Source organism: Merops nubicus, unplaced genomic scaffold (genome assembly GCF_000691845.1).
Source record: "Merops nubicus isolate BGI_N331 unplaced genomic scaffold, ASM69184v1 Scaffold43979, whole genome shotgun sequence".
Taxonomy (NCBI): Eukaryota; Metazoa; Chordata; class Aves; order Coraciiformes; family Meropidae; genus Merops; species Merops nubicus.
Genome location: NW_008631093.1, coordinates 1 through 12654, shown reverse-complemented (window position 1 = coordinate 12654; position 12654 = coordinate 1). Strand labels below are relative to the sequence as shown.

At 45.5% G+C, this 12654-nt stretch overlaps 1 protein-coding gene across 1 annotated transcript; it reads right to left on the bottom strand.

Moving 5' to 3' along the window:
• Nucleotides 1–2464: 2464 nt before the first annotated feature.
• Nucleotides 2465–4114, bottom strand: SMIM5 (small integral membrane protein 5). Its single transcript, XM_008947480.1, has 2 exons — nucleotides 3988–4114; nucleotides 2465–2586 (listed from the first exon to the last, which is right to left on the bottom strand). The coding sequence occupies exons 1-2, from the start codon at nucleotides 4112–4114 to the stop codon at nucleotides 2465–2467; spliced, it is 249 nt and encodes an 82-aa protein (XP_008945728.1).
• Nucleotides 4115–12654: the final 8540 nt, after the last annotated feature.

Genomic DNA, 12654 nt, shown 5'->3' with positions numbered 1-12654 from the left:
AATTGCTTAGTTTTATCTTTCCTTTTTTTAGCACTGTTTTGCTTATTCTGTTTCTAATTCAGGAATTTGCAGTGGCTGAGATAAGACAGGAGCCATTTCTCTTGTCCCCTTGCCTGGTATCTGTCAGCAGTTTCACTTGTAGCACTGCTGGGAGACATGTCGCTTTTCCTGGAGAGATAAGGCCTGGCAGCTTGTTCCTAGTGACAGCAACCTGTCAGTCCTTGGTGTGTTTCCAGCCTGCTGAGCTTCCTCCCGACTGTTAGCACTGGCTGGTTCCATGCTGCTGAAACATTTCTCAATAGGGTTCTGTTAATTCCTGTAGCTGGCACTGTCTAGCACAGGCTAGGAAAGAAAGTAAGCTCTGTTCTTGCCCAGCTCTCGTGACTTCACTTAGATACAAAAACATCTGTTGAGTCTGTCTCCCTGCAAAAGTGGCTCTGAGACTTCCTGGGACACCTCGGTTGCACCTCGTTTGTAAGAGTCATGAGCAAAGACCTATCTGACAGAGGGGTCAGTGTGGTGCATCTCTGAATGTGGATTACAGTACACTGATGCCACACTTAAGCTCATCCTTCCCTAACGTACTGGGGGGAGTGAAGCTTTGGGACAGCGTAATTAAGGCCAGTGCTTTGTTAGTGTAACTGTGCATGGGGTGGCTCGTACTTGTGCAGTGTTCTGTTGGCAGCTGTCAAGCTGGGGCTCAGATTTTTACTTTCTGAGGAACAGCCTCATCTTCTGCTGGAAGGTTTTTCTTTTAATTTAAAAGTAACATTGGTAATTGGAGGAACTTTTATTTTTTTCTCTTGATTTTTAGACTGTTCTCTGTATTGTTGGCTGCAGGTATATTCCAAAGTGCAGCAGTACAAAAATGCAAAACACCTGAATCTAGTTTCTTTGCAAAAAGTAAAGTACATTAAATACACGAGAAATTACTGATGTAATGTGCTTTTTACTAATTTGGGTGCAGGCATAAAAAAAAAGAAGATTATTTACGAAGTTTTCATTTGTTTTGTCCATTCTGAAGTATGAAAAATATTTAAAAGCCCACTGTTGTAAACATGATGATTCTTTTGTCTCCATCTTGATGGTATATACACATGATATACCACTTGACTCCTCTACACTTAGATGTTGGAATACCAGGGTAGAAGATGACTTATCTCTATGCATGTAACTTTCTATATGTTCTCATAAAATTGCTTGCTTTCCCATTTGGGGCTGAAAGACCAGCAGCTCACAGAGTTAGGTGCAGTATGAGGCTTTTCTGTTCAGCTGTCCCAGCTGTGAAAATCGTGGCCTGAGCCATAGCCTTGGACTAAATCCCTTTCTGAAGTTCACTAAGGTGTAAACCAAACACACACAGTGTTTGCAGCATGGAAAAGGGATTTATTTGTACTCATTAACTGCAGCCATACAGCCCATTCTTGGCTCTGCTTTGTCCCAGTGCCCACTGGCAGCTGCTGCAGGTACAGCCTGAAGTGACCATTACCATACTGTCTGTCACTCCTCTGAAACACCGTGTGTGTGCTAATAAACATACCTTGGGCAGCATATAAACTGCACACAGTGCAGGGAGTCAGGCCCACAGGTCCCTCAAGTAAGGACAGGGATTTGTTTAACTCCCATGCTCTGTAAGGACCGTTCACCTGCAATAGGCAGAAGAGCAGAACCACACACAAGGTGGGGAGGGAGCACTTTCAGCAGCAGAATGATCAAATGAAGCTGTAGCATTGGTGAGTTTTTCCCTTTTGCCTTCATCTTTCTGTTTACAAAAAGCACTGCACGTGATCTGATTTTTCTCTTTGGCAATTTCACATCATAGTAATAAAGCAGGGAGTGTTTGTTGCCAGCTGTACCCAGAGCCTCAGCTGGCATGTCTGGATCAGAAGGCCCACAGGTTGTTGTTTTCAGCAGACATCTCAGCTAAACGTGTCTGTGGCAGGTGGCTTTTGAGAGAGCAGGTTTGGGCTTGCTCCAGGATGTTCTGGGCACGAGAACCTCCCCGTGATGTCAGTGGGTTTTGCTAGCGCCCAGCACCATCCGTGCGGACGAGCCGGTGAAGGGAGGAGGCGCTGCCTGGCACGTGGCCATGCGCGTGTGCCCTGCTTTGGGCTGTGGCTGCACGCTCACAAAGGGCATCCTTGGCTGGCTCGGCACCGGGGCTGTCGTTCAGAAAGCACGTCTGTTTTCTCAGCAGTGTGTGTCTGTGCACCCCCACCCCACCCCAGAAGAGGGAGACAGCGATGGTAAAGAGGCATTACCTTTCTGGTCACACCACGGACCCGGCAGTGGCTGTCACAGACAGAAGGAATTCCATGCTGTGACTTGTGGTCCTCTGAGTCATATTAATTAATATTGTTATTGCCATTGTCAGTGAGCTAGTGTAGAAAGTCATTCTCATAGGACTGAATCACGGTGTCCACGCATGGCCTTGATAGCAGGTTGTGTGACCTCCTGTTGCACTTCATGACTGGGCAGTGGGGCGGACTTGGATCTTCCTGCGCCTGCGGTCGGGGCGTCCGTCACAGCTGCAGCAGCTGTAGCAGCAGCAACTGCAGGCGATGACCATCAGCACCAGAACAGTGACTGGGAAGAGAGGCAAAGGATATTGCTTCATGACATGGGAGCAATCACAGCAGAGTAACCGTGTCTCCTCTAAGTCCTTTGGTGAGCAGCAGAATGAAAAAAGCCTGGTTTCTTTCTGATATGTTTTTTTCCCCTAGATCCCCAACCTCCCTCCTCTTCCTAAGTTCCTGCTTCCTTGTATTAGTTACTCTTTTAATCTGGAAAATCTTTACTAGTTATTTCATGATCTTCAGAGCTATGTACCAAACCATGTGGGGGTATATCTTTACCTGCCTAATGAGCTGTTGTTTCAGAGATGACATGCAGTAATTAAGTAGAGCTGTGTGCCTGGAAAGGATCCTTCTGTGTCACAAGCAACTTGAGAGGATTTGGTTAGTCAAACTGGCTGTTGCATTTCTGAAGAGTGAGAGCAGTGTACCCTTTAATGAGGATAGATATTCATGACTGAGTTGGCTTTACTCTTCTGTATTTGTATTGAAAAAACAGATACTTCAAATGTAGGGGTTTGTTTCACAGAGCAGTGGGCTAATTTGCTGCTATTGTACACTAGGCCTAATGGTTGGTGCTGGAAGGGGTATGTTAGTTTGCCTGGAATAGAAGAGGATCTCATGTTTAATCCTGCAAATCATGTAAGAGTGCATGCATGTGCGTGTGTGTGTGTGTGTGTGTGTTCCTTAAAAGTCTGGCATTGGACTGCCAAGTTATGGGACCTGTGGGGAACTAGCTGTAGGTAAGAAAAAAAATAAAGCAGCAGGTGTGTCTTCCTGAATTCCAGCCCAGGGAGGAGTGTCCAGCCTGGATCCACACCCTTCCTTTTGGCTGGCAGCAGAGTGTACCTCTCTGAGGGGGAGGGCCTGCCTGCCTTCCTGCTTGTTTTCCCATTGTCTAAACAAAATTCACCCCCTCGATCAAGCAACTCTTTGTTATTCCTTCCATGCCATCCCCACACAGAGCAGCAGGAGGGATCTTGCTGTTACCAGAGGAGAATAAATAGGCTCATCTGAAGCATACTGGCTTCCCTGAACTAAGCACAGGGATGGCACTCCGACAGTCAGTATCTTCCATGGCAGTGAGGTGCCCTAATGCCATTTGTCATAAACCATCTCCTGTGCATCAGAACATTGCAGCAGCTCTGGGCTGGTTAAAATACTGCTGTTTAAATTAATACTTAAATACGAGAGCTTTGGGGAAAGCTGGACTGTTGCCTGTTATGCTCTGCATGTATGTAGGGATACACACTAAGTATTAAAAAATTACCTAGAAATTAAACTGTGCCTCAGAGCACAGCCTGGAAGACAACTGCCAACACCACCAACCCACCAACAGAGATTGTGGAGCAAGCTGCCCCTGTAGAAGAGAAGAGACATTCTGACACCCCTTTGCCTCCACCAATAAACTCACCAATAAACAGAAGAACCACACAAAAGGCCACAATCTCCACTGGGTCAGCCTTGGGCAGTTTCTGGAGTTTAAGGAGGAGCTTCTCGCCAATGGTTTGCATTTCCTTCAGAAAGCCTCCAGAAGACATTCTGGCTCAACCTTTCCAGGCTTTATGCTGTAGAAGAACCACACAGAGAATAAACCTTTTAACTGACTAATGCTAGGAAGCTGCCAGCCTTTTTATAGAGCTAGTGATCACAAGGAAAACAAGTTTATCTGGTCTCAGTCCTTGCTCCCAGTAGCTAAGGTGGAGGACTATTAATTGTCTACGTGTTGTGGCACTGTTTTAATTTCAAAATCTGGCTTTGAGGGTGGTTTTGTCAGCTGCATTGTTGAGCAAAGGCAGAACAGTGTTTTCTTCTGAAAAGGACACTTATTTCAGCAGGTGTAGAGTTAGTAGTGGACAGTGCCTGCCTGTGGCTTTCATTCAATGAAAGTACCTTTTTTTTCCCCCCAGTTGTGCTAAGTTGTCTTTCGGAAAAGAAATGAAATTCTAACTCAACTTGAATTTCAAATGCTGAACTCCAGTGGTACAAAGTTTTCTGTTGTTTTTTTACTGAGTAACACAAAGTAGACTCCCTTGAAGACTTACTGCACTTTCATCTACAGAAAGCCCCTTCAAAAACTATGGCACTGACTTCAACACAAGATCATTAATAATGTTTTATTACCCAGTTTTACTGAAAGGTGATGTTAAGAGCTAAAGTCTGTGTTCACTGGGGACAGCTGGATGCTTTTCAAGTTCTTACAGATGAATGCAAGTTATAGATGGTAAGCTAAATGCAGCTTTTTTTTTTTTTTTTTTTTAACCACAGTTTGTTCTAATGGAACAATGTATGGATTGAACTGTGGATGTCCACCCATCACTTCTGGTGATGAGCAAAGTAATGATGAGTTCTGGTGATGAGCCCCTGGATCTGTCAGGGAGATAACTCCCTCAGGGAGCTAATTCCCCCTGTCCTGCTCAGTAGTCTTACACCTTTATTCTGAAAAAAATATTATTAGTCTAGTCAAAATTAGGTGCCTCAGTTTTTCCATCAATATTTGCTGTTCTTTTGCCCAGTGAGCAAGATTCTGGAAGGCACTGCACTAAACAAGCTTGCATGAGGGCCGTGGAAGTTCAAATTTTGCTTCAGTCAGTAACTGGAATAGGATATTGTTGAGAAATATCCATAGCTTCACCTAAAACAAGCATTTGGACAGGTCAGTGCTTGGATCTTGGATATATTGTAACTCTTATGTCATTATTCTATCAGAATGCACTAGCTCATGTGTGCTGTAATAGTCCACAGTGTTTTGTGGGACTTGAACATGGCAATTTAATATCCTAGTCTTAGTGATAACAGAAAGCCAAGTGACCAAGACAGCCCTTCCAGAATAAGCCAGCTAGTTCATTACTGCACATCTGGTTTGGTTACTCAAACAAATGGATGCTTGGAGCTGGGTTTTTCTAAACACACTGAGGACAGAGAGACCTTGGCCGTTTCTTTGCATGCTGGGCTTAAATGCTACAGTGCCAAGTTAAATTACATTCTGTATGTTTACGCAATTCAAGAAGGGGTTTCTTTGTTCTTTTAAATCCAAGCTAAGGAACAAAAATCGGAACCAGCTGGTTTCCTAGGGATGGGGGTGGATGGAAAATCCGCATCTACAGAAGGATCTCTGTGCAACTTAGCAGGGAGGCATAGCTGTGGCCTTGTGACGTGCAGAGGTCACTTTTGAGAGTAGGGTTCAATAGCTCTTTCCAGATGATTGCCGTACCCCCAGCGAGCTGCTCCAGAAACGGCGGCTGTACCCTTCGCGCGGTGCTGCGGGATTCCGGGTCAGCAGCTCTCCGCTCTGGTTTCCATTCCAAGAGATAGTGGTGCAGGCAGAGGTGAAGTGATCTCTGTTTTCTGCTCTTGGCTCTAGAAGAAAAAGACTTTATTTTTTAAAAAATAAGTTTTTCTGGCTCTAATTTTCTGAATATGTTTGTTCCCTTTGGGAGTGTTTCTGCCTTCCCAGAAGCTTTCCTAGCACGGGATCTGTTGTAACTTTCCACACCAGGCTTTGGGCTCCAGCAGGAGCAGCAAGTCTAAGTGCTTGGCTCCTGGAGTTTGGGTGGGCAGTGTAAAATTACTGATCAGGATTGTAGCACTCTGTGTGGATTAGCAAAGTGCCTAGCCTAAAATGGTAAGAGCTTGTTGTCTCAGTAATGGACATTCCTTTGCCCCATGGTACCTGATCTGGAGCTAAGTGAAGGAGTTTTTATTCTAAAACTTGCAAGGAATGTTGCTTGTTTACCTTGGTTTTAAGTTCTTCAGGGACAAAGTCTGATGTTGGTGCTGTGGTCTCTAATGGACCTGTGAGGAGGCAGATGATTTTCTGCTCAACTGCACTTCTGACTGCACACGGGTTCCAAGGGCTCTTGCTGCTTTGGGGTTTCTGCTTGTGGAGTGTAGAAAAAAGGTAAAAAATAAATCACGTCTTTTTTTTAAAAAAAAAAAAAAGTCAAACTTCCCCCCTGAAATTTAGTTACATTCATGGACTTTTGTGTCTTCCATTTCGCTTGTGGTGTACAGTCTTTGGTCAGGACTAGTTTTGATTGTGACCTTTTTCTAATTGATTTCAGCAGAACCAAAACCTTACCCTTGAGTTTAGTGTAGTGAGGCTAGTGCAGAGTGACTGAAGTTGCCTTATGCATCTGCCTTATCTTCACAACACAACAGTGATGACATTACTTACAAACTTCAGAGTGGAGCTGTAGGAATTAATTCGTGTTTTTCTATTATACTGTGTTCAAGCTCTCAGTCACCAACAGCAGTAAAGGCCAGGTGGTGCAGCATATTTGGCTGAAGCAGTAACTATTGTTTATTATTAAAATGGGCAAATATTGAGTGATTTGAAATTCAAGGTTGTCGATCTTAACTGACAGTTTACTTTCTAAGACTGGAATGTTGTTCTGGAGTCACCCAAGTTTGTATCTCACAGATTCTGTTGGGTTTGGAGCAAACATAATTGTCTGCCAGTGTTTTTCTCAATTGGGAATTTCTCCTTGCTTGTTGTCCTTCCCCAAAACTGCACCCACAGGGGATGGGAACCCTCCAGAGTGGAGGAGACATGACTGTTAGGGCAGCAAAGCTGACGGAACTCGTTATGGAAAAAAATGCTGAATGATCACAGTGCAGTGTAGTCTTCAGAATGTATTGTCTGGCTAATGTCATGAACTTATGCTCCATAGCTGTAGCTAGAGATCGTATGAAGTAAAAATAGGGTGAAGAGAGGGAAGATAAGAAACTTGAATAGAAAAGAAAGTGAACACAATGCTAATGTCTTGTGACAGGCAGTTTGGAAGTTCTGCTAGGTTGGGGTGGCAGCCTGAAATTCGTGGTTTCAGCTGTTTCCTTTTTGGCTGTTCTTTAAAAAACAACTCATCTATCTGGTGTTCTATCCTCCTCTGTGTTACAAGGCCTGGCAAGGGAAGAAATAAGCCAAATCTTCTAATTTGAGTTTATTTGGTTTTGAGAATTAAAAAAAGGCTGAATCTGCCACGTGTCGTAAGCTGTCAACTTTGGTTGAGAAAAGAGAGCCCAGTAATGATGCAGGGGGATGCCTGACATCTGCAGGGGGCTGCTCAGCTGCAAGGATCAGATGATCCTTTGAAACCAAGGCAGCATGCTTGGGGCTTCTGTGGAGTTGGATTCCCAGAAAGTGCTAATACTTGTTTTTAATGCAGATTCATCTTACTGTGCCCACTGAATAAAGCTGTGAAAATTGCTGTAATAGCACTGAAATTGTCTGAACTGTTTTAATGGACTTATGCCATACTGAAGCACTCAAATTAGTTGGCTGCTCAACCCTTTTGAGAATAAAGCCATTAAAAGGCCTCGATCTAGATATTCAAAAGAAGAGCCTTGGTCAGGGTTTCTTTGTACTGTGAATGAGCTGTAGGGGGGAGCTTCCAGGCTTCAAGCAAGAAAAAGAGCTTTGGGATGGCCATGTAAGGGTGGGGTCCACATCCCTCTGTCTGCCTTAAGCTAGTCAGGTTGCTTTAAGTATTTTGGAATTGATGTAAATTGATCCAGGATTTCGGCCTGTTTTTGGTTTGGAAAGATGTAGACTATCTTCGTGTCTACACAGGTGCATCAAAAGTTCAACATTAGGGAGTGGATGAGTTTAAATTTAAATTTACTGCTGAGGTATGAGACACTTGTTTAGTCACAACCCTGGTGGCATTTCATCCGCCTATTTCAGTGCAAATAACATGAATTGGAGTTTGTGGTTTAGCCCCAGGACTGGAAGTTAGTAAATGTAGGCAGTCTTCCTGGCCTGCCAGTGATGCTTACTGGTTGTGTGACTTGGGTAAGTCATCCCATCCCTTTCATGGGTGACATCATCTCTGCAAAGCAGCAGAACACGTAACCAACCATCAGAGGTTTGTTTGCTAATGGTCATGTGCCCATGTCTCTAACATGCTCTGTCTTTAGATAGCCAGTAAGTTTTGGGGTTTTTAAGGTTTTGTTGCAGTTGCAAAATGAAGTGACCTTTGCTTGCGAGCTGCTTGTTACAGTGCAGTCACTGAGCGCCTTTAGGAGGAAAGTAAATGAAAGCGTGGCTTGCACTTGTGGTTGCTCCTTACTCCGTCATGCTCTGCAGGGTTTATTTCTCCGGACACGACCTCCCAATCCAGTGGTTTCCCTGTGCTCCCTCCGTGACTTTTTGCTTGTGTCGGTTTGTTGCTACATTAACCGAAAAATGGAGACGAAGCTTTAGAGGGGAGAATCTGTTGGTGGTGCCCTGAAGCTGCCAGTGCCTCTAGTCCTAGTGCTGTAGTCCCAGTGAAGGTGTGCTGGGTAGCCTCCACTGTGCCCACTGCCCATATCAGCAGTGCCCCAGAGACCTTACAAAATAGGACCTCCCTGACATGCCCAGGAAAGCAGAATGCCAGGGCAACGTTCTCATTGCAGTGTTGTCTTTCTCCTCAAAACTGTGTCTGTGGAGAAGTAGACATTTTGTGGTGGTGTTACTCTGAAAAGTTGAAGAAGCTAGTTGAAATTGGACCAACAGAGGGATGGGAAGCCTGTATGGATTGTAGTAGCAAATTTTAGAAGGCAATCCCAGCCTCATGGAAGGAGAGTGCTGAGCAGCTGAAGCGGAGTGAATGGGTTTTATTCTGGTCTAAAATGTTAGATTCTGACTGCATTTGGCCACTTTCTTAGAAACGTGAAGGCTTGGCCAGTTTCTAAGCCTACCAGCTTTGTTCTTGGTTCCTGAAACTTGCTTCTGATTTTGTATGGATAAGGTCTGCCATGCTTCCTGTCTTAAAACAGTGCTGGGCTGTGAGGTGGTGTTACAGTGTAGATGCATTTTGGCAGAACATGTAATAATTACTGCGTGATTGTTTATTGTTCTAAGTTTGTAATGTACTTCTGAGAAGAAAAGGGCTATAGAAATGTAGTTGTATTATCGGTGCGTTTCTCCCTCACCATTGTTAATGCAGCATTTGCTGCCATGACTGTAGTTGACTAGCCATGTGAATCTGAACTATAGTTCACAGACAAGCCCTTTTTTCCTAAAACAGGAGTGAATGGAGCTGGTCAGACCTATAATTCATTCCCAAGCAGATGAAAATAGTTTCCAGTATCAAGAGAACCCAGCCTTTTAACAGTACACACCCAAACTGGTAAATTGAAGCCCAGTGTCATGGGAGAAAAGTTTGACTTTGTCAACTGGTCTGGAAAAGAAGGCCACACATTCTTTCAGATTATACAGCTGTCCTGGCTGGGTAGCTGTTTGGCTGGAATACCCTGTCATCTCCACCACACACTATTTGGAGATTGGTTTTGAGGCAGCAGTGTAAATGTTCCTTCCCTCCCCTACAACCTAACATTAGATTAATATAAAAAGACATTCAATTCCCTGCAATAACAGCTTCAGTAGCTGAGGTGTACCCACTGGGACACTGAGCTGAGAGTCTCTACACCTCTTACAGAACACCCATGTTTTCTCCAGTCCATCCCACAAACAAGTCCCCAAAACCCTATGAGATAATTCCTCACTATTAGTCCCATTTTTAAGTGCGGAAACCAAAGCCTGGAGCCATCCAGTGAAAGGAAAAGGTCAATTTTAAAAATAAACCTGTATGTCTTCTACAAGAGAACTTTTTTTAGGGTTACTGATGTTCGAATAGCCTGAAAGTCTATTCTAATATTAGCAAAATAACCGTTTCCCAGGAAGCTGGCAGAAAACCTTGCAAAAATAGTTTCTTCACAAAGATACTGGGATCTATCAGTAGTTTGGTCTTTGGGGTGAGGCAGCTGAAGCCCCCCGAGAGTGCTGGAAACACCTCCATCTTCTTTCAGTCACCTCTGTGCCCTGTGCTGGTATCAGACCCATGGGTCTCAGAAATGACATACATTTCTGAGTTGTTTGAAATATGCTGGTCTAATCCTAGGAAAGATGCCACTTGGGTGTAGGAGCTCACACCCGAAGGCTGCGACAGCTGCTTCCTCAGGAGAAGCCGTTTTGAACCACATCAGCTGTGGCTGCGTGGGGCAGTGATGAGAGCCTGCATGGAGGGAGGGGTGGGTGCTGCTCTCCTCAGCCAGCTCCCTCACAGGCTCCTCAGTGCCAGCGTCCAGCTCTGCTCCCTGGCCACTGCAATCTGCGTGGGCCGGGGCCTGTGTCACCGAGAGGCTCTGCTCTTATCAACCCCGTTGATTTTGTACCTCCACTCCCAGAACCGCCTTTGGGTCGCGGTCAGGCTGCGAGGCCGTGCACGGGGACAGCTGTGACACAGGCCACGTCCTGCTCCCTTCATCCAGACACGTGTTTGGTACTGCTTACTCCCCCGGCATGTGTCCGACACGGCTGCGGCTGGACAAGCCCTCAGCCAAACCCGTGAAGATTTTGTTTTGGCGAGGAAAGCTTGGCATGTTTCTCTACCTCCCTCGCTCCCTCCCCTGCCTGTCTCTCCTTGCTCCTCCCGCCTTCCTTTTTTTTTTCTTCCTTAAACTTTTTTTTTCCTGTAGTTATTTGAGAAACCATCTTAACTGCAACAAACAACCTACAGAGACCCTTCATTAGCAGGGTGGAAACTTCCCTCCATCCCCTTTGAACCTTGGGCTAGACTGGAGGCGTGTGGGGCTTAACTACTAGATCTTCTCAGCCAGGCAGGTCCAATTCGGTGTTTGTACAACACCTAGGTCAGAAAGACCTGCCCTCCCTTCCACGTTAATGAGAATGGAGAGATGTGGAAATACTAGATCCTTAACATTCCTCCCTACAGGCATGTGTAGGATCATCGGGAAGAGGGTTTTCTGTGAGAACTGGCTTTCTGTCTCTCTCCCTACCTGTTTGTAAACAGCTGTCTGCCCATGTCTCCTGGAAGAGGCAAGAGGTCCCAGCTCAGTGCTAGGAGCTGCAAGAGCTTCCAAACCAAGTGATTAGCTTCAGATGGCAGACAACAGGTTTACATGGACAGTCTCCTTGCCAGCCCCCCTTCCCTTAACCAGCAGCAAAAGGGAGATGGAAGCACAGGTTGTGGGACACCTCTCTATGTAAATAAAGACTCAATGATCTTAAAGGTCTTTTCCAACCTAAATTATTCTTAATCCAAAATTTGCACGTATTTGGCGTATTCTTTTCCTTCCCTTCTCACTGCATTCAGACCCAACAGTCTTGTTCCTGTAAACCGTGGATGCATGTGTATGTGTTCTCTCAGAGCAGTGTTTTCTCATGCTGTTTTAAATAGTAAACCAGCATCTGTGCCTGATACACAGGCTGATTTATTTTTTTTTAAATACTTTTCTTAGAAGCTGTGTAAAATCTTTCCATTTACTTCTATTGGACACAGATGCTTAACTTGCACACAGTATCGTAGTTCCCTGACCAGGGTTTGTTTTCTAAGCTCTCTGTTTGCTTCAGGATTTGGGGGATAAAACTTAGCTCCAGCTGGGAGGAGGAGCTCTGGAGAAATGCTATGGCTGGCACCCACTTGGTTTCACATGAGCTTGCCTGTGCTGGCAGCTGCTCTCGAATGGCACATACACTGTTGGTACGGCAAAGCAGACCAGCTCTCTTGTCCACACCGAGTATTAATATATCAAGTCATCGCTGTGGAGAACACCCCGTGCTAGACCTGCTTATCAGCTAAGGTCACATTCCATTCCAGCCCCAGGAAAATGAGCAGACAGCCTTTCTTTCTAATCGCAGGGAAGTTGCTTACCCCTGCCGGGCTGTGGAAGCCCCGCAGGACCGCGGGCTGGCTCCCTTTGTTAGCCGAACGGCCGCGGCGCAGGTTCCTGCAATCCTATTAAAAGCTTTTCCCTCGCCCCCTTTGCTCCTCAGCGTCCCCTGCAAACAAATTGAGGCTAGCGAGCTCTGCTGCGCGGCTGATCTGTAGTTCACCGCACCAGGAGCTCCAAAAGCTTCACCTCCTTGCTCGCTAGCTGAACGTTAAGGGGCTCGGGTTGACCCACCAGCAGCAACAGCTCAGCCTTACCCCAGCCGCGCCGCAAACTCTCCTCCTGCTTTTCTTGCTCTCTTCTTAAACTTTCACGGCATCTCTCCCCGGTTAGGGTCTGGCTCCTCGCTCGGCTCCTCTCTGCTCTGCTGCTGACAGCCAGCTGTTGTCTGTGCCTTTTTTTT